The 21308-nt window shown below is 35.9% G+C and overlaps 3 protein-coding genes and 1 long non-coding RNA gene across 5 annotated transcripts in view; 3 read left to right on the top strand and 1 right to left on the bottom strand.

Moving 5' to 3' along the window:
* The first annotated feature begins 7036 nt into the window (after window positions 1-7036).
* LOC135748097 (SLAM family member 9-like) lies at window positions 7037-8058 on the top strand. The gene is made up of 3 exons (XM_073813636.1): window positions 7037-7372; window positions 7650-7939; window positions 8053-8058. Exons 1-3 carry the CDS (start codon window positions 7078-7080, stop codon window positions 8056-8058), a joined length of 591 nt encoding a protein of 196 aa, XP_073669737.1. The 5' UTR covers window positions 7037-7077.
* A 1-nt stretch (window position 8059) lies between these two features.
* The window catches only part of LOC135721197 (uncharacterized), a 72640-nt gene continuing 59391 nt past the window's right edge, over window positions 8060-21308 (bottom strand). The window contains exons 10-12 of one of the 2 annotated variants that reach the window (XM_065243384.2): window positions 17149-17226; window positions 15874-16042; window positions 8060-8137 (exon numbers count right to left, since the gene is read on the bottom strand). In XM_065243384.2, coding sequence (XP_065099456.1) covers window positions 17207-17226 — 20 coding nt within the window. In that variant the 3' untranslated portion in view covers window positions 8060-8137; window positions 15874-16042; window positions 17149-17206. Of the gene's footprint in view, window positions 8138-15873; window positions 16043-16902; window positions 16950-17148; window positions 17227-21308 lie in introns of those variants that run through there. The other variant, XM_073813572.1, reaches the window with a different exon arrangement.
* Window positions 8112-20090, top strand: LOC135721212 (uncharacterized). The gene is made up of 2 exons (XR_012336003.1): window positions 8112-8169; window positions 19128-20090. It is a non-coding gene; the product is annotated as an uncharacterized lncRNA (long non-coding RNA).
* LOC135721281 (SLAM family member 9-like) lies at window positions 16061-17046 on the top strand. The gene is made up of 2 exons (XM_065243474.2): window positions 16061-16461; window positions 16739-17046. The coding sequence occupies exons 1-2, from the start codon at window positions 16104-16106 to the stop codon at window positions 17044-17046; spliced, it is 666 nt and encodes a 221-aa protein (XP_065099546.2). The 5' UTR covers window positions 16061-16103.

Genomic DNA, 21308 nt, shown 5'->3' with positions numbered 1-21308 from the left:
AGGTGCTTTGTGATGTTATAGAAGAACCATTTTGGCTGAATGGTTTCATAATGAAGAACTTTTCTGTTTATTAACGTAAATTAAGGTTAGATTAAAACATGTGTGAAATAAATGGTTTAATTAGACTGAATGGTTCTTTGAGGAACTACAAATAAGAATGAAGATCAACTAAGAAAATGTTGGTGTTGCCTTAACATTTTTTTTAGTTAATTCCACTTAATAAAAGTATTAGTTGATTCAACTTTATTTTTTATTTTTTTTAATTGAAACAACAAATGAAGAGTTTGGTTCCAAAACCAGATAACTCTTTTTTTGGATTGTGCATTCACATTAATATCAATCAAACTGCAGTTGGTTTGTTTTGAGTTAAGCCTTTATAACAAAAAAAAAAACAATACAAACATGATAATAAGCATGTTTTGAAAAAAAAGTTAAAAACATTTATCTCGTTTTGGAACCAAACTCTTCAATATGTTAAACAGTATTTTACAAAAACAAACAAATATGTTTACAGTGTACAACTGAATGATACAGACATCTGTATATGTTGAAAAAACATGTTTGTTTCTCTCTGTGTACTTCAGGCAGTGAATTACTTTAATTTAGGTCTGTGATCTCATATAATCAAATATTACATAACCATTTATGTCCTGTTAAAGAAGATCTAGAAGTTAAATTGTGTTTCTCTCCTAAGATGATATTTGTATAAAAACTCAATTCTGTCATTAATAAAGAAATTGAAATGGACATAAATGTGACATTTTGTTTTAGATTTAATATTTATAAGTAACGGGGTGTAGAAATGTAAGTTTTATAATTCACAGAAGTTTGTGTGCATTTTCCAAACAGAAGTCAGCATATACACTGTCAGAAATAAAGGTACAAAACTATACCTTTTCTGTCACTGGGGGTGTACCCTTTAGCATCATTAGCATCTCAAAGGTACATATTGGTACTAAATGTTTACATATCTGTACCTAATGGTCCATACAATTACCTTCTTAAATGATTCTGCCCCACTGACAGCTAGGGTACATATTTTGACTTTTTTCTAACAATGTAGGTCCTTAAGGTACGGTAATCTACCCAAAATTGTATTCTGTTTTGTATTCCTGTAAAGGTACCAAAGAGAAACTTAGGGTACAGCCCCAGTTACAGAAAAGGTACAGTTTTGTACCTTTATTTCTAACAGTGTATGGCCTACTCCTTTCGAAGGGCAGAGCCCTTAAAGTGAGATTTTTGAAGGGTGTAGGGGATTTATGTCTGCGTTTTAATCTCCCTTAGCGAAGTGACTGACAGACCTTACATTGAAAATGCTGCCGGTATGCATGGAATCTAGGATTCAACTGTTGCATATACATTTTTTTTTTAAATTTCTTGTCAAATGTATTTTAAAGGTGGCTCTTCACGCATTTTAGGCCATAATTTTTTTTGTTTCATACAGTAAACATCTCCTTACTCCATCTGCTTACTGCTGGTCCCCTGAACACACTGTAAAAGAATAGCACAGACACGCTTTACACCGCAAGCGGGCACGCGCGCCACACGGCCAAATGAGAGAAAGACGTGATCCGTCACTGTCTGGAGGATAAGTAGTAGCCAGTTGATAAAACATCTTGTAGAATAGCGCGGACGCACTTCACACCGCAAGCGTGCACGTGCGCCACACAGACGAAATGGTCCGTAAACTGTCTGGAGGTTAACTAGTTGATAAAACGCATGTCCTTGATAACTGCTGACTGAATCTCTTGACCTACATATCCCTGATAGCCACTGGATGCTGTAACGGAACAGGACCGCACCCGCAAAACGATAGAGCCGGAGTCGTTCCTGAGTCCAAACGCACATCGGGCCGAAGCCGTTTCTGATCTGTTTTTCGGGGTTGTTGCGGACAGAGGTGTAAAATGTGCCATGAGTAAAAGTCCTCTCCAGTATTTTGTTCCAATCTATTTGCTAATTAGCACCGTTTTTCAGCAGGAGGTGACCACCTGACTCGTTGGTGTTTTAAGCCCTCAGCGAAGCCTTCAAGGCAGCGCTGCCTGGAAGGCACTCCCCGTGCCCCGAGCGTTTCAGCCAATCACAGCACTGGTGCTGCATATCGAGCCTTCAGCCAGCTTCTGGAAGTTTGAGCTTACTGTTGGTCAGGTGAGTAGCGCAGATATGGTAAGATAGGAATGTGACGGTATTGAATTCAGCTCGAAACGTTTCGAGCATTAAAGTGACGTGTTTCTGCGTTTTCACGTGTCCGTGGCAAGACTTTCTTTTTGTGCCAGTTCACGTGTTGGTTAATCATTTTTATTTAATTATCTTACAATTGTCGCTTGGGATTAGAACAACTTTCTGTTACATAAAATGACATCCACACCCCAAGCGAAAAGAGTTTTAAATTCTGACAAAAAAAACATAACCAATGCTTAAAATGATGTCCACATTATGCCAAACACAATTTTATCCTCACGCGAAAATTGTTTAAAAATCAGACGAAAACCACAAATCCAACCCCATCCCATGCAATGGTTTGAAAAAGAAAAAAATGGAGGAACCAATACTGACGCTGTGTTCGAAACCGCCTACTTCCATACTATATAGTAGACAAAGTAGTGATTTTTGTATACTTTATTGTATGGTAGGAGGCAATTTCGGACGCAGCATGAAACTGGCACGAAAGTGGCGCTGCGAACATGTGAAAACGCAGAAACACGTCACTTAAACGCTTGAAACATTTCGAGCGGATTTCATTATCCATCACATTTCTATCTTACCATATCTGCACTACTCACCTGACCAATGGTGAGCTCGAACTTCCAGAAGCAGGCGGAAGGCTCGATATCTAGCACCAGTGCTGTGATTGGCTGAAACGCTCGGGGCACAGGGAGTGCCTTCCAGGCAGCGCTGCCTTGAAGGCTTCGTTGAGGGCTTAAAACACCAACGAGCCAGGAGGTCACCTCCTGCTGAAAAATTGTGCTAATTAGCAGATCCTGGAACAAAATACTGGAAAGGACATTTACTCTTGGCACATGGATTTTACACCTCTGGTTGCGGATATGTGCCAGCGCCGATCCAGCACCGCCTGATCGTCAGTATCGGCTCAGATTCGTATTGCCGATCTGGACCAAATCAGTGTCAGACACAGCTAACGTCTTTCGGTTACCTGTGCGAAAAGTGATCTGGGCCAGATCTGTAAAATGATATAAATACTGAACTGATGTTTGAGCTGAAACCTCTATCTGGCACGGATCTGTTTCACAATCAGAAAACGTCTCTGAGATAGAAACGGAGGCAAGGGGCTTAAAACGGATCCGGGCCGAATGTAATTGCTATCTGGGATGTACCCTCTGTTTTGCAACAAGACGTCTGCTAGAAAGATAAGGAACTGTCTATTCAAAGCATGTCTTACAGTTAAACAACCATCAAAAACATTTTAGAACTATTTTGAGTAAAATAGCAAATTAATGTGCAAACAAACAAAAAAGTGCAATAAATGAATAATAAAAATTCCAGAATAAGAATGTGAAACACAAAAGGGACCGTGCTATATGATTCAAGTTCACAGTCTGGTGACTGTCATGAACAAAATCCCTGCCATCTACATCAATATTATTTTTAAAAGACAAAAATAAATTCTTACATATCAAGGATCATAACTGCATGATAACTTTCGGACAGGGGCGTGTCTGCTTAAATTTCACTTACTTTATATTGTAATAATTATCAATATTATTCCAATAATGATCAAGCATATTTTAAAATATAATGATGGTCTGACAGTAGGCCAAAAGTGTTAGTGACATCTGGAAATCTAATCTTGCTATCTGGGCTTTTGCTCAGTTTGGGTCCCTCCACTTTGAAAACGTCTCCTGCACCCCTGTAGATATTACTTCTTTGTGAAGATGCAATTGTGAAACAATTGTGAAATGTGCTTAAATTGAATAAAACTAAATTGACTTGAATTAATCCTTCGCTGCCTTCAAGAGACCCTTTAGTAATGGCAATAGTTAGCTGCCTAACATGTGCAGAACTTACATCAGCAACAATTAAACTGATACGGAACAACCCTTCTATACCAGTTCACCATGAGAAGACATTTAATACAATAACATCCTCTACTGGTCATCTTAAATATAACACTAGCATTCACTACAGATATCAAACTTTTATAATGTTTATAAAAAACATATGTTACATGTTACTTTAGTCTCGCTCACTGGAGCCTACAGACAAAAACATTTTACTTAAAGGTGCAGTGTGTAATTTTTAGAAGGATCTCTTGACAGAAATGCAAAATGATATACAAAACTATATTATCAGGGGTGTATAAAGACCTTTCATAATGAACCGGTATGTGTTTATTACCTTAGAACAAGACCTTTTTATCTACATACACCGAGGGTCCCCTTACAGGAAGTCACCATTTTGTGCCGCCATTTTTCTACAGAAGCCCTTAACGGACAAACTTTTTTACTAAGTTGTCTCCAACGATGACATGTTTGTCTGGTGGCGGCTGCCGTAGCTTCTCTATGTGTTTCAAAAGCGAGGGGTGAGCAGTGGACTAAGCCATTGGTTGCAATTCGTGACCTCACCACTAGATGCCGCTAAAATGTACACACTGCACCTTTAAAACATACAACTAGGACAAAACAATGTGACTGTTTGCTTTGTAATTATATTTATTGATGTGAGATAAAAATTACTCTACATTATGTAAGGTAATCCTGTGCTCTTCACACACATGTATAATAGAGTCCATACAACAGTCTGTGAGGTTTGATATAAACACAACATGTGATGATGTCACACAAGTTCAATGGAAACATCAGTGAGAAAAAAACACATAGGTGTTATGAAGCATACGAAGAGTAAGTGAGAGCTTGTGTTCATTTCATTCACTGTAGAAGACAAAACAACAACTCACGCCAGTTGAACAAAGCTGGATTTCAGTGGTTACCCAGGTAAGTTTGGGTTTAGTTTAAGCAAACTCTGTGTTTCAGGCTTATGAAAGTGGATGGGTTTAAAGCGCTTTTCATCAGCAAAGTAACTTCACTATATGACTAACACGCTCTGGAGCAAGTTTTATTCTGGGTAAGAGATCGCAAATCCAAACTTGGCCAATCAGCTATGAATATAAATGACGTAAGTCTGACACATGGAATAGTTAACCCATTAGAATTAGCAAGAAAGGCACTGCCGCAGGAAAGGCATAATCTAGTCTCCCATGGAAGCTCTGAATGGCCATGGACCGCCCAACAGGCCATATGACTGACACGGCTTTAAGATGTCACCACAATAACAGGCCGGTGCAGCCATCATTCACGAACATCTGTATAGCAAATACGTTAAGATTCACTGCATACATTTAAAACTGCAGTGTTTATCCGATTTTGATGAAGCCTATTTACCAATGTAAACATGAAAGTTTTCTTCTTCAATCAGATAGCTTTGTGTTGCTTCTGGGCAGCATGTGCATCTCCCAGAAATCCTGTATAAATCAACCAATCAGAGGACAACTTCAAAATCCGCTGTATTGTTTTCAGAAAAGTGAACTGTATGAATCAGACGTTCAGCCTATGGTGGACATGATGTCTAAGACTGAGATTAGATATAATCATTTTACTTTACCAATGCACACAAGGACAATAAAGACAACACTAAAATTCCTCAAAATTTTAAATATTGTTTAAAAATGTATGCATTTTATTTAAATCTGCCAGCCAACTTTTTTGTTTTGGGTTACATATGATTCAAGTATTTAAAAAAAAAAAAAGGAATATGAAGTCTTTTTAAATTATAATAATTTTTAATTTGATATAATTTAATAAAAATGTAATGATTTTTAAATATTCCATATCTTGACTTCATTAATCCTGTACTGTATTATTTTTACACATTTATTTTAGTTAATATTGAACGTTTTATTTTATTTACATGAAATATGTTGGTTATGAGTTTTCAGTCGGTTTTATTCTCATTGTGAAATTATGAAAATGTACTGTAAAACTTTAATTAGCTTAATTTAAAGCAAACTTGTTCCTTCTGTAGTGTGCATATGCTTATAATAAACTACCCATATTAGCACATATAACTTTCTTCAAAGGAGAAATACGCACACCTACTTTTTCATGAGGAACCAGTAAACCCTCCCCCCTCTCCATGTGTGGAACGCCATTGGCTGTTCACTGAAAACATCAGCCTATCATGTGGACGCACATTATGAATAATCATAAATTCAGGGTTTAAACCAGAGTTTTGAGAGAAGGTTGATAACTAGCATCATGAGACAGATTCAGATACCCTGAATTAACCTGGGTTGGATTTGTCGGGTTTTGTCAATTTAAAACTTTCTCTGCAACTCTGAGTTTGTTCAGCTTGCTTCGTGCAACAGGCCATCTATGAAGAAAATGTTTGTCATGTTTGTTTATCTCTCTTTGTGTTTCTGCTGTCTGATGGGTGAGTTATAAACATATTTTCATATCCTATTTAGGAGCAGTTAATCCAGTATAATAATATGTTACTCAGTAGATCTGCACTTGTTCTGTCTGGTTTAATACAATGTGATTTTTTGTATAGATTTTATTGATAGAGAAAATTAATATTTGTTAAATCAATTTCTCATCAAAAGTTATATGTACAGTATTGTTTGTAAGTAAATAAAATGTATGCATTTAACTAAGACATCGTTTTTAGTGCTGTTTATTAAAGGTTACAAAATTAGTAAAATCTTATTTTGTAATTGTTTACTACTGCTAATTTTCTAACCTTTGAAATATCAACTTTGGTAGCACGGTTACCTCATAGCAAGAAGGTCCCGAGTTCAAGCCCTGGCTGGGTCGGGTGGCCTTTGAGTTTGCATTCTCTCCGGGTGTCAACATGGGTTTATTCCGGTTTCCTCCCACAGGCCAAAGACATCAATTGGACATTTCAAATTGCCCCTCACTCATGAATATAGCCATAGAAGCTGGAATGGATAAATAGATTAAATAAATAAAAGACAAACTTAAATTGACTAAAGATCTTTAATGTGTGTGAATGTGTTTGTGTGTTTCAGGTGTGTTTGGCGATGAAGTGAAGTCGGTGTCAGTGATGGAGGGAGATTCTCTTACTCTATATACTGATATTACTGAACTACAGACAGAGCAGCAGATAGTGTGGAGGTTTGGACCTAATGAGATTCGTATAGCTCAAATCAACAAAGAAGCCCATACAGTCTCAATAAATGCTGATGTTCTTGATGGGAGATTCAGAGACAGACTGCAGGTGAATAATCAGACTGGAGATCTCACCATCACAAACATCACAACACAACACACTGGACTTTATAATTTAACCATCAAAGGCAACAGGGACCTCTCATACAGATTCAATGTTACTGTTTATGGTGAGAAAAGTATTTTTGTAACATATGAACCAAATATTATCTTAGCTATGTAAACTAATTTATTTAGGTTTGGGATTGAATATAAATACTTTTATGCATCTCATTTCTTTCACACTGTTTTAAAATTTGTTTCTCAACCTTAAAACAATTAATTCCATTTTATTCATGAATTCATATGACAAAAAAACCCTGTTCAATAGATCAGACCTCTTGACTAATATGTACTTATAATATGTGCTTTGATTCTTATTTTTGTTTATACTCTTATGTTATTCAGCTCATCTGCCCATTCCTGTCATCACCACACAAAACTCATCATCATCATCATCAGGCTCAAATTGTTTATTATTGTGTTCAGTGTTGAATGTGAGAGATGTGAGTCTGTCCTGGTACAAAGGAAACAGTTTATTGTCCAGCATCAGTGTGTCTGATCTCAACATCAGCATCTCTCTTCATCTGGAGTGTCTGAATGATTCTTACAGCTGTGTGGTCAACAATCCCATCAGTAATCAAACTCAACATCTCAACATCACTCATCTCTGTCAGCCATGTTCAGATACAACAGGTGTAATTACTAGTGCTGATTTACTGAGCAGTCCAACAGATTCAGTTGGTGTAATGATATTCACTGTTTTAGGATCTGATTCAGTTACAACAATGTCTGTTATTATTCATTACAGGTCTAACCTTAGATCATATAGTTGTGATCTGTTGTGTTGCTGTTGGATGTCTGATGATTGTCGCTTTAGTTCTGATCTTCTGCATCTACAGGAAACACAGAAACACACATCAACAGGGTAAATGTTAATAATCTAATGATACTTAACAATACCCTTTGTTAACAGATCAAGATGAGAGTTTTGGTTTGTAATGTGTCTGTGTTGTTGAAACAGTTCAGACCGGTGAAGAGGAAATCACTTACAAAGAAACAACTTTCCAAAAAAGACAAACACATAAACAAGTAAGATCAATCTTTATTGTTTATATCATTGCCTAAAATCCGTGTCCGACAAGAGGGTTAGTGATAAGGACTGACCACGATGTTTAAAGCTCTACTGTGTACTTTATTGAGTTAATTCTTAACAAAAACCCATGTTTTCTTTTAAAAGTATGTGCTCATTCATGTGTAATTACTTCCCACCCACTAATGAAAGTATTCTCGTAAGTGTAGAATCTGCTATTTAAAATGCATACCGTCGAAGCGCTCTCTGGCTGAATCCATGTTGTGCCTCCATCTTTGAAATACATTCGCTGACGAGGGACATTCCTGAAATTCAAATACCGCCTTTCGCGCTTTCACTCTACACTCACGCTGCCCGATAGCTGAAGCCTCCAGAGGTTGCATGTGTAGGCGGTATACGTCATCAATACAGTCTTATTTCAGAATATTAACAATTATAAAGCTGACAATTATTCTTAGTTAATTGTAAATTGATGTAATATGCGTATGACTTGCGAATGTAATGCTCAGTTAATTTAAATAAACCAGGCTTGATGACGTATCCAGCCTGTGACCTGCGTAGCTTGAATCCTTCGGATTTTACAACAACCGCACACCGTGATGAACCTGCGATCTAATGCTTTGATTTGAAAGCCTGTTGAAGACATATTCTCGAGGACATTAAAACAAATCGCCAAGGATGCGAAATGGGGATTTTAAACGACAACGTGACAGGAAAAACATCAAGACCAAAGTCACTATTGGAGTTAGTTTTCCAAGATGGGCTCAAGGGACACTGAGAAGTTGCACTTTCTATATTCTCCACAGGTAATTCAGCATATTCGTTTACATCTATACAGTCCATGTTGTAAACTTGAAGTTGTATAGTTCCTTGGCTAACTTTAGCATGATTATGCATAACGCTTGTTAGTGTAAACATGCATGTGGTTTAATGTGTTCAACAGACACACGCCATCTATCCGCCCATTTATGTAATCTGAGGTACTGAGATAAATGTTTTTCATCTTTTCTGACCTCTAGCACAAACACACGGTGACAGCGCTATTTTTAGCCTTTCATTGATAAAAGCGTCTGATCTGCGCGTCTTTCGTTTCATTTTACAAGCGTGTGAATGTTGCGCGATCTTTTTTCACCAAAATGAGAGAAAGCTCTTACATATACACGGACATGTAACGTTTACTTAAAACATAAGCATTGTACTCTGACATAATGTCTGACATAATACTCTGATAAAGTGAAAGTTGCGCGATCTTTTTTCACCAATCTGAGAGAAAGCTCTTACATATACACGGACATGTAACGTTTACTTAAAACATAAGCATTGTACTTTGACATAATATTAGTTCGCGTCCATTTAAACCCGTCATGGTTGCTTTTTGTATGTGATTTTAAGCGGACATATCATGACAATCAGACTTTTTTCATGTTAAACATAAATCTGTGTGCTTTGATGGATCACAGGCAAAGGACATTGCAAATTGTTCATTTTTTCTCATTGCTTTTGCTTTGTAGCTACTGGAAGCCATGTTAACCTCGGCATGACACGGCCGGGCCACCGTACGAGTTAAAACGCGTTCCGAATGGGGAGGGCTAGAAAGTAATAATCAGTTGCTTGTCATATAGACTTTCACCGCTAGATGGGAGTAGATCTTACACAGTGGAGCTTTAAAGCAACACTATGTAGTTTTTATGTAAAAATGACTTACAGCTCCCCCATGTGGTTGAAAAGCGCAACAGTGCCTGGTATCAGACACTCTTCTGCAGGCAGGGGGAGGGGCGGGGCTGTGTTTCCTACCCTCCACCGCCACTTTCAGAGTGTGCTTGTAGCAGCTAGGAGGCTGCTCAGGTTGCAGCAGCAGTAGAATTTGTCCAGTAAAAAGTTGTTCTATCACTAAAATGATTTTAGAGACATTATTTAAAGGTAAAAAACTACATAGTGTTGCTTTAACGCTGGAGCATTAGTGTTTCTGTGGTCAAGCCAGCTGCGATTTAGATTCTGGTGCGCTTACTGTGTTGTTTACGGTAATTTCTAGGCCCGCCACATTTGAAGATTTGTTGTTTGCTACTTTACCAATACGCATTGTCAATTATGTGTATCATGTCTTGCACATAGTACATTTTACGGCTCAAACATATATGGGTTTATCCCTCTGGTGGCCATTTTTCCACATCAGAAGTTTTAAAAACAATTTCCCACATGTAATGACGCAGGATTGAAAGCTAGTTTACAAAAAAAACTGTTATCAAATCATAGCATCAAAACACAGAGATTCTCGAGCCAGCCTCAAAACCAGGGTACAAAATAGCCATTACTTATTGCTTTTGATGTTTCTATATGTAAAAACCGCACAAACATTATAGGTACACCTCAGACAACAGTATAAAACCATATGAACGCCAGAGTCACCCCACCTTTAAACCGCAATAAAACAACATGTTTACAAAAATACTTAACAGAGCACTACATATACACTGAATTGAGTAAAGTACCTCTTTATGCCTGTGGTCTCTGATTAAAACCTTTGTGAATTTTATGCAGTTTTATTATAAAAGTAACATTTAATCACTTCATTCATTTAATAGCTGACCTCGAAATGTTTTAGGACAAAGAAAGTGCATCAGACAACAGCGTCTATAATGACACCGTCAGTATCTCAGTGTTTGTAGCAGGGCTGGGAAGATGCATTGCAATACACACTACCTATCTGAAATTGATTCTAAATAGCAAAGGTGATATTAAGCACAGATCTTTCATATACTACAGCTCATTGATCAGTAGGAAGTCCTTATTAATCTAAAATCACTGAGTTTTAGTCGTTTATAACATGCATTTGAAAAAGCAACACTCATCAATCATAATCATTACAAATATTCTTTAATATAATAAAAATAACTGTAAAGGTTCGATAAACAGAAATACAAATATGCTTATAGGTATTTCCTGGAGCTGCATGTGTAATGGTACTTTTTTAAGGCACATATTGAATTTGCATAGCAAGATAATCACACAATTTATCATCCAAGCCCTAGTTTGTTGCTGTCATTATTATTTCATGTTATATTACTTAAAACCTAGACATAAGAGGACTGACCCAGACCCATCAAACTAAATTAAACAAAAATAGCAACATATGAAATTGATCACTCTTTGCCAGAGTTTTATTTAATACATTAAGAGTTTTTTGCATATTTACATGTTTATGTATTTATTTCAGTTGAAACTGCTTTATAACTCAACAAACAACTAAAAACAAAGACAAATTTAAGCGCATGTGCTTTTTGTCAAGAGAAAGTCTCAGCTAACATATGCATTACACTCAATACCCGTATGATCATAAACACTTGTTTCGTGACACTTCATGATTGTTGCACAGATGCTGAGGTTGACCACACAAGAGTGAGATATGCTAACAACCAGCAGTCACGTTATATTTAACCTCTGAAGTCATAATAATATAATAACATTAATAACATATTAGTGATATCAGATTATTTACAACACTGTCTTTAACGTGTCAATGTATGCATAAGATTCTTACTTTATAGATTTAATAATGATTTAATAACTTAATATTTGTTATTTTTATTAAATGTTTGTGTTTGTCTGTTGTGTACAGAGAACTCCAGAAGACGTTGAAGTGGTGTACTTAGAAGTTTCACGTTAAATCCTGAAAAACTCAACTGTAATAGTAGGCATAATCATTTTACTTGACCAATACACACAAGGACAATAAAGACTACACTAAAATTCCTCATCATTTTAAATATTGTTTAAAAATTAATGCATTTCATTTAAATCTGCCAGACAACTTTTTTGTTTTGGGTTACATATGATTCAAGTATTTAAAAAAAAAAAAAAGGAATATGAAGTCTTTTTAAATTATAATAATTTTTAATTTGATATAATTTAATAAAAATGTAATGATTTTTAAATATTCCATATCTTGACTTCACTCTAAAAAAATAATCCGTAAAAAAACGGATAATGTCCAGGCAGAAAATTACCGGTACGTTTTCCGTTATTTCACAGACATTTCCGTTTATTCAAAAACTGAACATTCTGTAGATTATAGAACACTTTCCATAGATTTACAGACCATTGTCCGTAGGCTTTAGGGACACTTCAATCTGCCTATGAAACGCAACAATGGTGACAATCAACAACAAAGCTTTATGCCGCAATGCATGCTGGGTACCAGGATTGTAGAAAACTCTTTCTTACCATTTACTCTCACCATTGTTGAGATTTGTATCCAAAATGTTGATGTCTCTGTGAAGCAAAATACACAACTGATACCTTACCTCAATCTTATTCAATACAGTGTCTTATTAGATCAGCATAGCGTTTCACTCTCACACATTTGAGTTCTTCATTCTTATTTTATCACTTCATATTTAAATGCTAGGCAGCATAACATGAAAAACCAAGCTCAGATGACATAATAGACATTTTCCCTTACTCAAGCAACAAACAAGTTGTGATTGCTACAAGCAAAAACATTATTGCAATGTTAAAAGAGCAGAGTCAGTTCTGAAGGTCAAGGGACAAAAGCCTAACTAAAGGGAACACTAATCACCATAGTGGTGACTTCAAGTGAATCTAAAACAAACATAAACTGTAGATTTAATTTGATAAATGTTGTGGTAAATATCCATTTGACTTACACGTCACGTCAGAAAGAAGATTTGTCTACAAAATCACATGTGTCGATGCTGGAATAGTTGAACACTTGTATCTTGTTCTGACAGCATTTGTTTAGAAGTTAAACATCATCCATGTTAGAAAAGAACTCTGCAAGCAAGCTGTAATTTTAGGTTTCAAACAGAGATGGTGATAGAGAGGCAAAAGTGAAAGATTGCAGCAGGAGTTGTTGCACCCATAATGCAACATGTTATTAAAAAAAACAGATAAACGCCTGTAAAACATAAATACGGAAAATTCCTTCAGATTTACACAGTACTTTGTCCGTTTTTTTACGGATTTTTTTTGAGTGTTCATTAATCCTGTACTGTATTATTTTTACGCATTTATTTTAGTTAATTTTTGTATTGTTTTATTGGGATCCCCATTAGCGGCCCATTTAATGGCAGCTAATCTTCCTGGGGTCCTCTTTAAAATTATTCACAACATAAAATTACACAAAGCAATAACAACACAAATTACAATCAAAATAATTCAAACATTGCACCAACGTTCAGGGGAAAAAAAGAAAAAAAGAAAGCATTTGAAAGAACATGACAATTTCCAGCTGGCACTAGATCATTTGCAGCAATTCCTTGGTTACTGTCCTCTTAAATTTGTATTTGTTCTGAATTCTGCGTGATGAGACAGAAAGTCGATTCCAAATAGATATTGCTCGATAAAGTGATGTGCGTTTCAGAAAATTTGTTCTAGGAAGCGGAAGTTTTATATCACCACCTAGGGCCTGCCTGGTGGCATATTAGGGCTGTCAAATTTTAATTCGAATTTCGAATATTCGTCGAAAGTAAAAAAAATATGCATATTCGAACTTAAAACTTTGCATTCGAATTTTACCTGTGTCAGGAAGCTCACGCAACGTGACGATGACGTAACTGACGTGGATTGTTATACAGAGCGTTAGCGGCTCAGCCAACTATGCGGAGCAAGCCAGCGTTATTCATTTGAAAAATAGCAAGAAAAGACATTGGGGATTACGAGTCGGACATATTAAAAGGGCTGTGATGCTGCTTTGGTTTTTGGAGCATCAACTGGAATTCAACCGCAAAGTGAAACTAACTGAGATGAATTATTGTCGTCTGCTTCTAAATGCAGTTTTAAAGTTTAAAATAACTGATCAACACGAAAGTGCCATAATACAGCTGCTTGTTTAGCAACATTAAAACCATATGTGCATCTACAGAGTCCACAACGCATATGAGAGAGTTGCAATGTAACGCCGCGGTGGCTTTATTTTAACTGACTGGAAACTTGACTTTCACCTGGACATTTGATAATATGCAAGTTTTTCATCAACATTATCTGCGTGAAATATAAACATGATGATCATCTGCCAACTCGACTGTTTCAGCCCGTCCTTTATGTTAATTACGGAGAGTCTGCTTTATTAACGGCTTCACTCTGCGCGTAAGTTAAACATTTCTGTTCTGTACTTTATTACTCGCATATATTTCTACACATTTTCAACCAAGGAACACACAAAATATAATATAAGTTGTTGTGAATAGCGTTTAAGCTTGACAAAATTTAAATGACTAATGATCTTTCCCACTTATTTTGGCTTAAATAAAGATTAATTCGTTTTCATACTTTATTAGAAACACGTTAATTTATCTACTTATATAAAATGCCCTATATTAATATGCATTGTCTATGTATGGCATTCGTTTTGTACATTTACAGGTGCACAACTATACTGGTTAATTTTGATTTCATTAGTAGTGTTTATAACATTCGTTTTAACAAAAATATGCTGTGCATGATTATATTATTGGGGCTTTGTGCTGCGCCCACTTGTGGGCTTTTAGGAGTATTTTCTCCAAGATAAAGTAGGTCTTTACAATTCGAATAAAATTCGAATTTTATTATTTTTCAAGGACGAATTTCGAATGTACTTGTTCAGCCATTTTGACAGCCCTATGGCATATAGGTGTCCACTTCCTACAAAAACAAGCTGCTCAGTTAATATTTAATGTTTTATTTATTAACATGAAATATGTTGGTTATGAGTTTTCAGTCGGTTTTATTCTCATTGTGAAATTATGAAAATGTACTGTAAAACTTTAATTAGCTTACTTTAAAGCAAACTTGTTCCTTCTGTAGTGTGCATACGCTTATAATAAACTACCCATAATAGCACATATTACTTTCTTCAAAGGAGAAATACACACACCTACTTTATCATGAGGAAACAGTAACCCCCATGTGTGGAACGCCATTGGCTGTTCACTGAAAACATCAGCCTATCATGTGGACGCACATTATGAATAATCATAAATTCAGGGTTTAAACCAGAGTTTTGAGTGAAGGTTGATAACTAGCATCATGAGACAGATTCAGATACCCTGAATTAACCTGGGTTGGATTTGTCGGGTTTTGTCAACTTAAAACTTTCTCTGCAACTCTGAGTTTGTTCAGTTAGCTTCGTGCAACAGGCCATCAATGAAGAAAATGTTTCTCATGTTTGTTTTTCTCTCTTTGTGTTTCTGCTGTCTGATGGGTGAGTTATAAACATATTTTCATATCCTATTTAGGAGCAGTTAATCCAGAATAATAATATGTTACTCAGCAGATCTGCACTTGTTCTGTCTGGTTTAATACAATGTGATTTTTTGTATAGATTTTATTGATAGAGAAAATTAATATTTGTTAAATCAATTTCTCATCAAAAGTTATATGTACAGTATTGTTTGTAAGTAAATAAAATGTATGCATTTAACCAAGACATCGTTTTTCGTGCTGTTTATTAAAGGTTACAAAATTAGTAAAATCTTATTTTGTAATTGTTTACTACTGCTAATTTTCTAACCTTTGAAATATCAACTTTGGTAGCACGGTTACCTCATAGCAAGAAGGTCCCGAGTTCAAGCCCTGGCTGTGTCGGGTGGCCTTTGAGTTTGAGCATTCTCTCCGGGTGTCAACATGGGTTTATTCCGGTTTCCTCCCACAGGCCAAAGACATAAATTGGACATGTCAAATTGCCTCTCACTCATGAATATAGCCATAGAAGCTGGAATGGATAAATAGATTAAATAAATAAAAGACAAACTTAAATTGACTAAAGATCTTTAATGTGTGTGAATGTGTTTGTGTGTGCAGGTGTGTTTGGTGATGAAGTGAAGTCAGTGTCAGTGATGGAGGGAGATTCTGTTACTCTACACACTGATATTACTGAACTACAGACAGATGATCTGATAGACTGGAGGTTTGGACCTGAAGAGACTCTGATGGCTGAAATCAACAAAGCAGCCAATAAAGTCTCAATAAATGCTGATGTTCTTGATGGGAGATTCAGAGACAGACTGCAGGGGAATAATCAGACTGGAGATCTCACCATCATAAACATCACAACACAACACACTGGACTTTATAATATAACCATCAAAGGCAACAGGGACCTCTCATACAGATTCAATGTTACTGTTTATGGTGAGAAAAGTATTTTTGTAACATATGAACCAAATATTATCTTAGCTATGTAAACTAATTTATTTAGGTTTGGGATTGAATATAAATACTTTTATGCATCTCATTTCTTTCACACTGTTTTAAAATTTGTTTCTCAACCTTAAAACAATTAATTCCATTTTATTCATGAATTCATATGACAAAAAAACCCTGTTCAATAGATCAGACCTCTTGACTAATATGTACTTATAATATGTGCTTTGATTCTTATTTTTGTTTATACTCTTATGTTATTCAGCTCATCTGCCCATTCCTGTCATCACCACACAAAACTCATCATCATCATCATCAGGCTCAAATTGTTTATTATTGTGTTCAGTGATGAATGTGAGAGATGTGAGTCTGTCCTGGTACAAAGGAAACAGTTTATTGTCCAGCATCAGTGTGTCTGATCTCAACATCATCAGCAGCATCTCTCTTCATCTGGAGTGTCTGGATGATTCTTACAGCTGTGTACTGAACAATCCCATCAGTAATCAGACTCAACATCTCAACATCACTGATCTCTGTCAGACATGTTCAGATACAACAGGTGTTATTTACTGAGCTGATGTCAGATCAGTCCATCAGATTCAGTTGGTGTAATGATATTCACTGTTTTAGGATCTGATTACAACAATGTCTGTTATTATTCATTACAGGTCTAACCTTAGATCATATAGTTGTGATCTGTTGTGTTGCTGTTGGATGTCTGATGATTGTCGCTTTAGTTCTGATCTTCTGCATCTGCAAGAAACACAGAAACACACAGCAACAGGGTAAATGTTAATAATCTAATGATACTAAACAATACCCTTTGTTAACAGATCAAGATGAGAGTTTTGGTTTGTAATGTGTCTGTGTTGTTGAAACAGTTCAGACCGGTGAAGAGGAAATCACTTACAAAGAAACAACTTTCCAAAAAAGACAAACACATAAACAAGTAAGATCAATCTTTATTGTTTATATCATTGCCTAAAATCCGTGTCCGACAAGAGGGTTAGTGATAAGGACTGACCACGATGTTTAAAGCAACACTATGTAGTTTTTATGTAAAAATGACTTACAGCTCCCCCATGTGGTTGAAAAGCGCAACAGTGCCTGGTATCAGACACTCTTCTGCAGGCAGGGTGAGGGGCGGGGCTGTGTTTCCTACCCTCCACCGCCACTTTCAGAGTGTGCTTGTAGCAGCTAGGAGGCTGCTCAGGTTGCAGCAACAGTAGAATTTGTCCAGTAAAAAGTTGTTCTATCACTAAAATGATTTTAGAGACATTATTTAAAGGTAAAAAAACGACATAGTGTTGCTTTAACGCTGGAGCATTAGTGTTTCTGTGGTCAAGCCAGCTGCGATTTATATTCTGGTGCGCTTACTGTGTTGTTTACGGTAATTTCTAGGCCTGACGCATTTGAAGATTTGTTGTTTGCTACTTTACCAATACGCATTGTCAATTATGTGTATCATTGCACATAGTACATCTTACGGCTCAAACATATATGGGTTTATCCCTCTGGTGGCCATTTTTCCACATCAAAAGTTTTAAAAACAATTTCCCACATGTAATGACGCAGGATTGAAAGCTAGTTTACAAAAAAACTGTTATCAAATCATAGCATCAAAACACAGCGATTCTCGAGCCAGCCTCAAAACCAGGGTACAAAATAGCCATTACTTATTGCTTTTGATGTTTCTATATGTAAAAACTGCACAAACATTATAGGTACACCTCAGACAACAGTATAAAACCATATGAACGCCAGAGTCACCCCACCTTTAAACCGCAATAAAACAACATGTTTACAAAAATACTTAACAGAGCACTACATATACACTGAATTGAGTAAAGTACCTCTTTATGCCTGTGGTCTCTGATTAAAACCTTTGTGAATTTTATGCAGTTTTATTATAAAAGTAACATTTAATCACTTCATTCATTTAATAGCTGACCTCGAAATGTTTTAGGACAAAGAAAGTGCATCAGACAACAGCGTCTATAATGACACCGTCAGTATCTCAGTGTTTGTCGCAGGGCTGGGAAGATGCATTGCAATACACACTACCTATCTGAAATTGATTCTAAATAGCAAAGGTGATATTAAGCACAGATCTTTCATATACTACAGCTCATTGATCAGTAGGAAGTCCTTATTAATCTAAAATCACTGAGTTTGAGTCGTTTATAACATGCATTTGAAAAAGCAACACTCGTCAATCATAATCATTACAAATATTCTTTAATATAATAAAAATAACTGTAAAGGTTCGATAAACAGCTAAAAACAAAGACAAATTTAAGCGCATGTGCTTTTTGTCAAGAGAAAGTCTCAGCTAACATATGCATTACACTCAACACCCGTATGATCATAAACAATTGTTTCGTGACACTTCATGATCGTTGCTCAGATGCTGAGGTTGACCACACAAGAGTGAGATATGCTAACAACCAGCAGTCACGTTATATTTAACCTCTGAAGTCATAATAATATAATAACATTAATAACATATTAGTGATATCAGATTATTTACAACACTGTCTTTAACGTGTCAATGTATGCATAAGATTCTTACTTTGTATATAGATTTAATAATGATTTAATAACTTAATATTTGTTATTTTTATTAAATGTTTGTGTTTGTCTGTTGTGTACAGAGAACTCCAGAAGACGTTGAAGTGGTGTACTTAGAAGTCACGTTAAATCCTGAAAAACTCAACTGTAATATATCATTTTAAAATACATTGGGCCTCATTTATCAATCTAACACACACACACACACACATATATAAAAATCACACACACGCACACCCATACAATCACATTTGCAAGTTGTTAAAGTAAACGAAAACACTATTTTAGGTTTTTCTCATTATTCCTTTTCAAACAGCAAACGGCTAAACATACATTCTTCACGCTAACTCAAAACTTGCATAAATAATGTGAAACATGACGTGAGATTTGAATGTAGCCACCACTCAAATCCATATTGATGAATTTCAAGTCTTAACGAGCCAAGAAACGACCATACGCACAGTTTTCTGTCGTACGCTCGTGTCATAAATGAGGCCCAAAGTATGTTAAATGTTTTATGTTTGTTACTGAATGCTTCATTTCTTTGTTGACGTTAAACATGGTGTGAAAAGAAATGTGGTTATGTTCTGTTGTTGCAAATGAGATATGTGTTTGACTATTGGCTGTTTGTGGTGTGTAAACGGGGAGCTACGTGTATATGTAAGAGGTGTTAACAGCATGTGCATGTTTGTGTGAGTATTGTGTCTTTCTTTTGCTGTCTTGCACGCTACACAAAACAGCTTTACAATTAATTATTGAATTCATCAATGTAACAGTTAGCAAATATAATATGTTTTTAATCAAACAGTGTTATTACTGTGAAATCTTACTCTGTGAATGTAAAATAATGAGATTTATGACTCTTGCTATCATTATTATTATTTATATCATGCTGTTCCTGTAGCTCAGTTGGTAAAGCATTGCATTAACAATAGTAACCAAAAGTTCATGCTTCCCAGAAAACATACTGTACATACTGACACAATGCACATCTTAAAAGTCACTTGCTAAATGCATGAATATAAATGTATTTCTCATGCAAACAATACTAACTTTAGTCAAGTTTTTTTACAGGCTTAGCAAGAGACTTCTTTATTTCATGGCCTCACACCTCTTCGTCTCACATCTTAGCCACATGTGCCATTTTTTTACCCTTTTTTAAAAGACCACGTCCTGTTTTTGTCAATGTCAGGGACAAATACAAATGAAAAAATGTTGAAGAAAAAATGCATTGATGTACTGAATGCTGCAGTATTTCTGGCATCATGATACTTTGAGATTATCACTGATACTCTGAAAAGATCTGTCATCAGCATTGATCAAGGTGTTTTAAAACTGATCAGAACTAGCTTTATTAAGCCAGATCCTATATTTTACGTGCAGTGTTGTACTGAAATTTTACTGCCCCTAAAATTTTGCCTCCCTGATTGGTTCATACATAGGACGGCTGCTACCTGATTGATCCCTATATGTAAAACCCACACCTAATCCTAATATTAGGGAGTCAACTAACAGCAAATATGTCGATCTTCCTGAATAAAAACACTAGACTTATAAACGTGAGAGTTAAATTGTGCTTTAGCACTGCTTTTGTAAAGCTCACACATGCAGGGTGAGAGTTGTAACATCAGTGCTAAAACATTTGCATTGCATCATGTATGCATTGTGTGAAACTGAATTTAAACAGTTTTGCATTTGATATCATCTAGCACCTACATACATCGCATTCGCCGTCCACAATTACTGACACTCTTGATTAAAATGTGTTAAAAGCCATAAAATAAATAATAAATATAATTACAAATATAACTTTTAAGTGAATTTTAAAAGAATAAAAAAAACATTGTTTTTTCATAAAATCACCTGTTCAAAAATTATTGGCACCGCTGACTACCCTTATAAAATAGATGTTATTGAAGCATTTTAATGCAGTTTTTACTGCAAGGCGCCATCCAGCTCGTTGAGCACCTCGACGCTTGCTCAGGTGGAGCCGGATTGAACCGCAACCTTCCGGTTTGTAGACAACCTTACATTAACCACTGAGCCACTGCCCCATTTTGTGTTGACATTATACATTTTTACATGTTTATGGACTTCTATTGTAAACATCGACCTGTAACTGTTGTGTTTGTTAAAAAGTTAAACTGATGATACTTGAGGAAAGGTCAAAGGTGAAAGCTGAAGTGACCAAAAAAAATAATGTTTTAACGTAAACCTCTCACCTTTATAAGAGATCTTTGATAATGACTACGGACACAAACTGA

This window comes from Paramisgurnus dabryanus, chromosome 24, assembly GCF_030506205.2.
Source record: "Paramisgurnus dabryanus chromosome 24, PD_genome_1.1, whole genome shotgun sequence".
Lineage (NCBI taxonomy): Eukaryota > Metazoa > Chordata > Actinopteri > Cypriniformes > Cobitidae > Paramisgurnus > Paramisgurnus dabryanus.
The sequence above is the reverse complement of the archived record's forward strand: the minus strand, read 5'-3'. Positions and strand labels throughout refer to the sequence as shown.

Coding starts and splice junctions, on each gene's coding strand:
- LOC135748097 (XM_073813636.1), top strand. CDS start 7,078: ATGGAGGGAGATTCTCTTACTCTATATACTGATATTACTGAACTACAG. Junction 7,373..7,649: donor ATTCAATGTTACTGTTTATG/GTGAGAAAAGTA, acceptor TATGTTATTCAG/CTCATCTGCCCATTCCTGTC.
- LOC135721281 (XM_065243474.2), top strand. CDS start 16,104: ATGTGTGTGAATGTGTTTGTGTGTGCAGGTGTGTTTGGTGATGAAGTG. Junction 16,462..16,738: donor ATTCAATGTTACTGTTTATG/GTGAGAAAAGTA, acceptor TATGTTATTCAG/CTCATCTGCCCATTCCTGTC.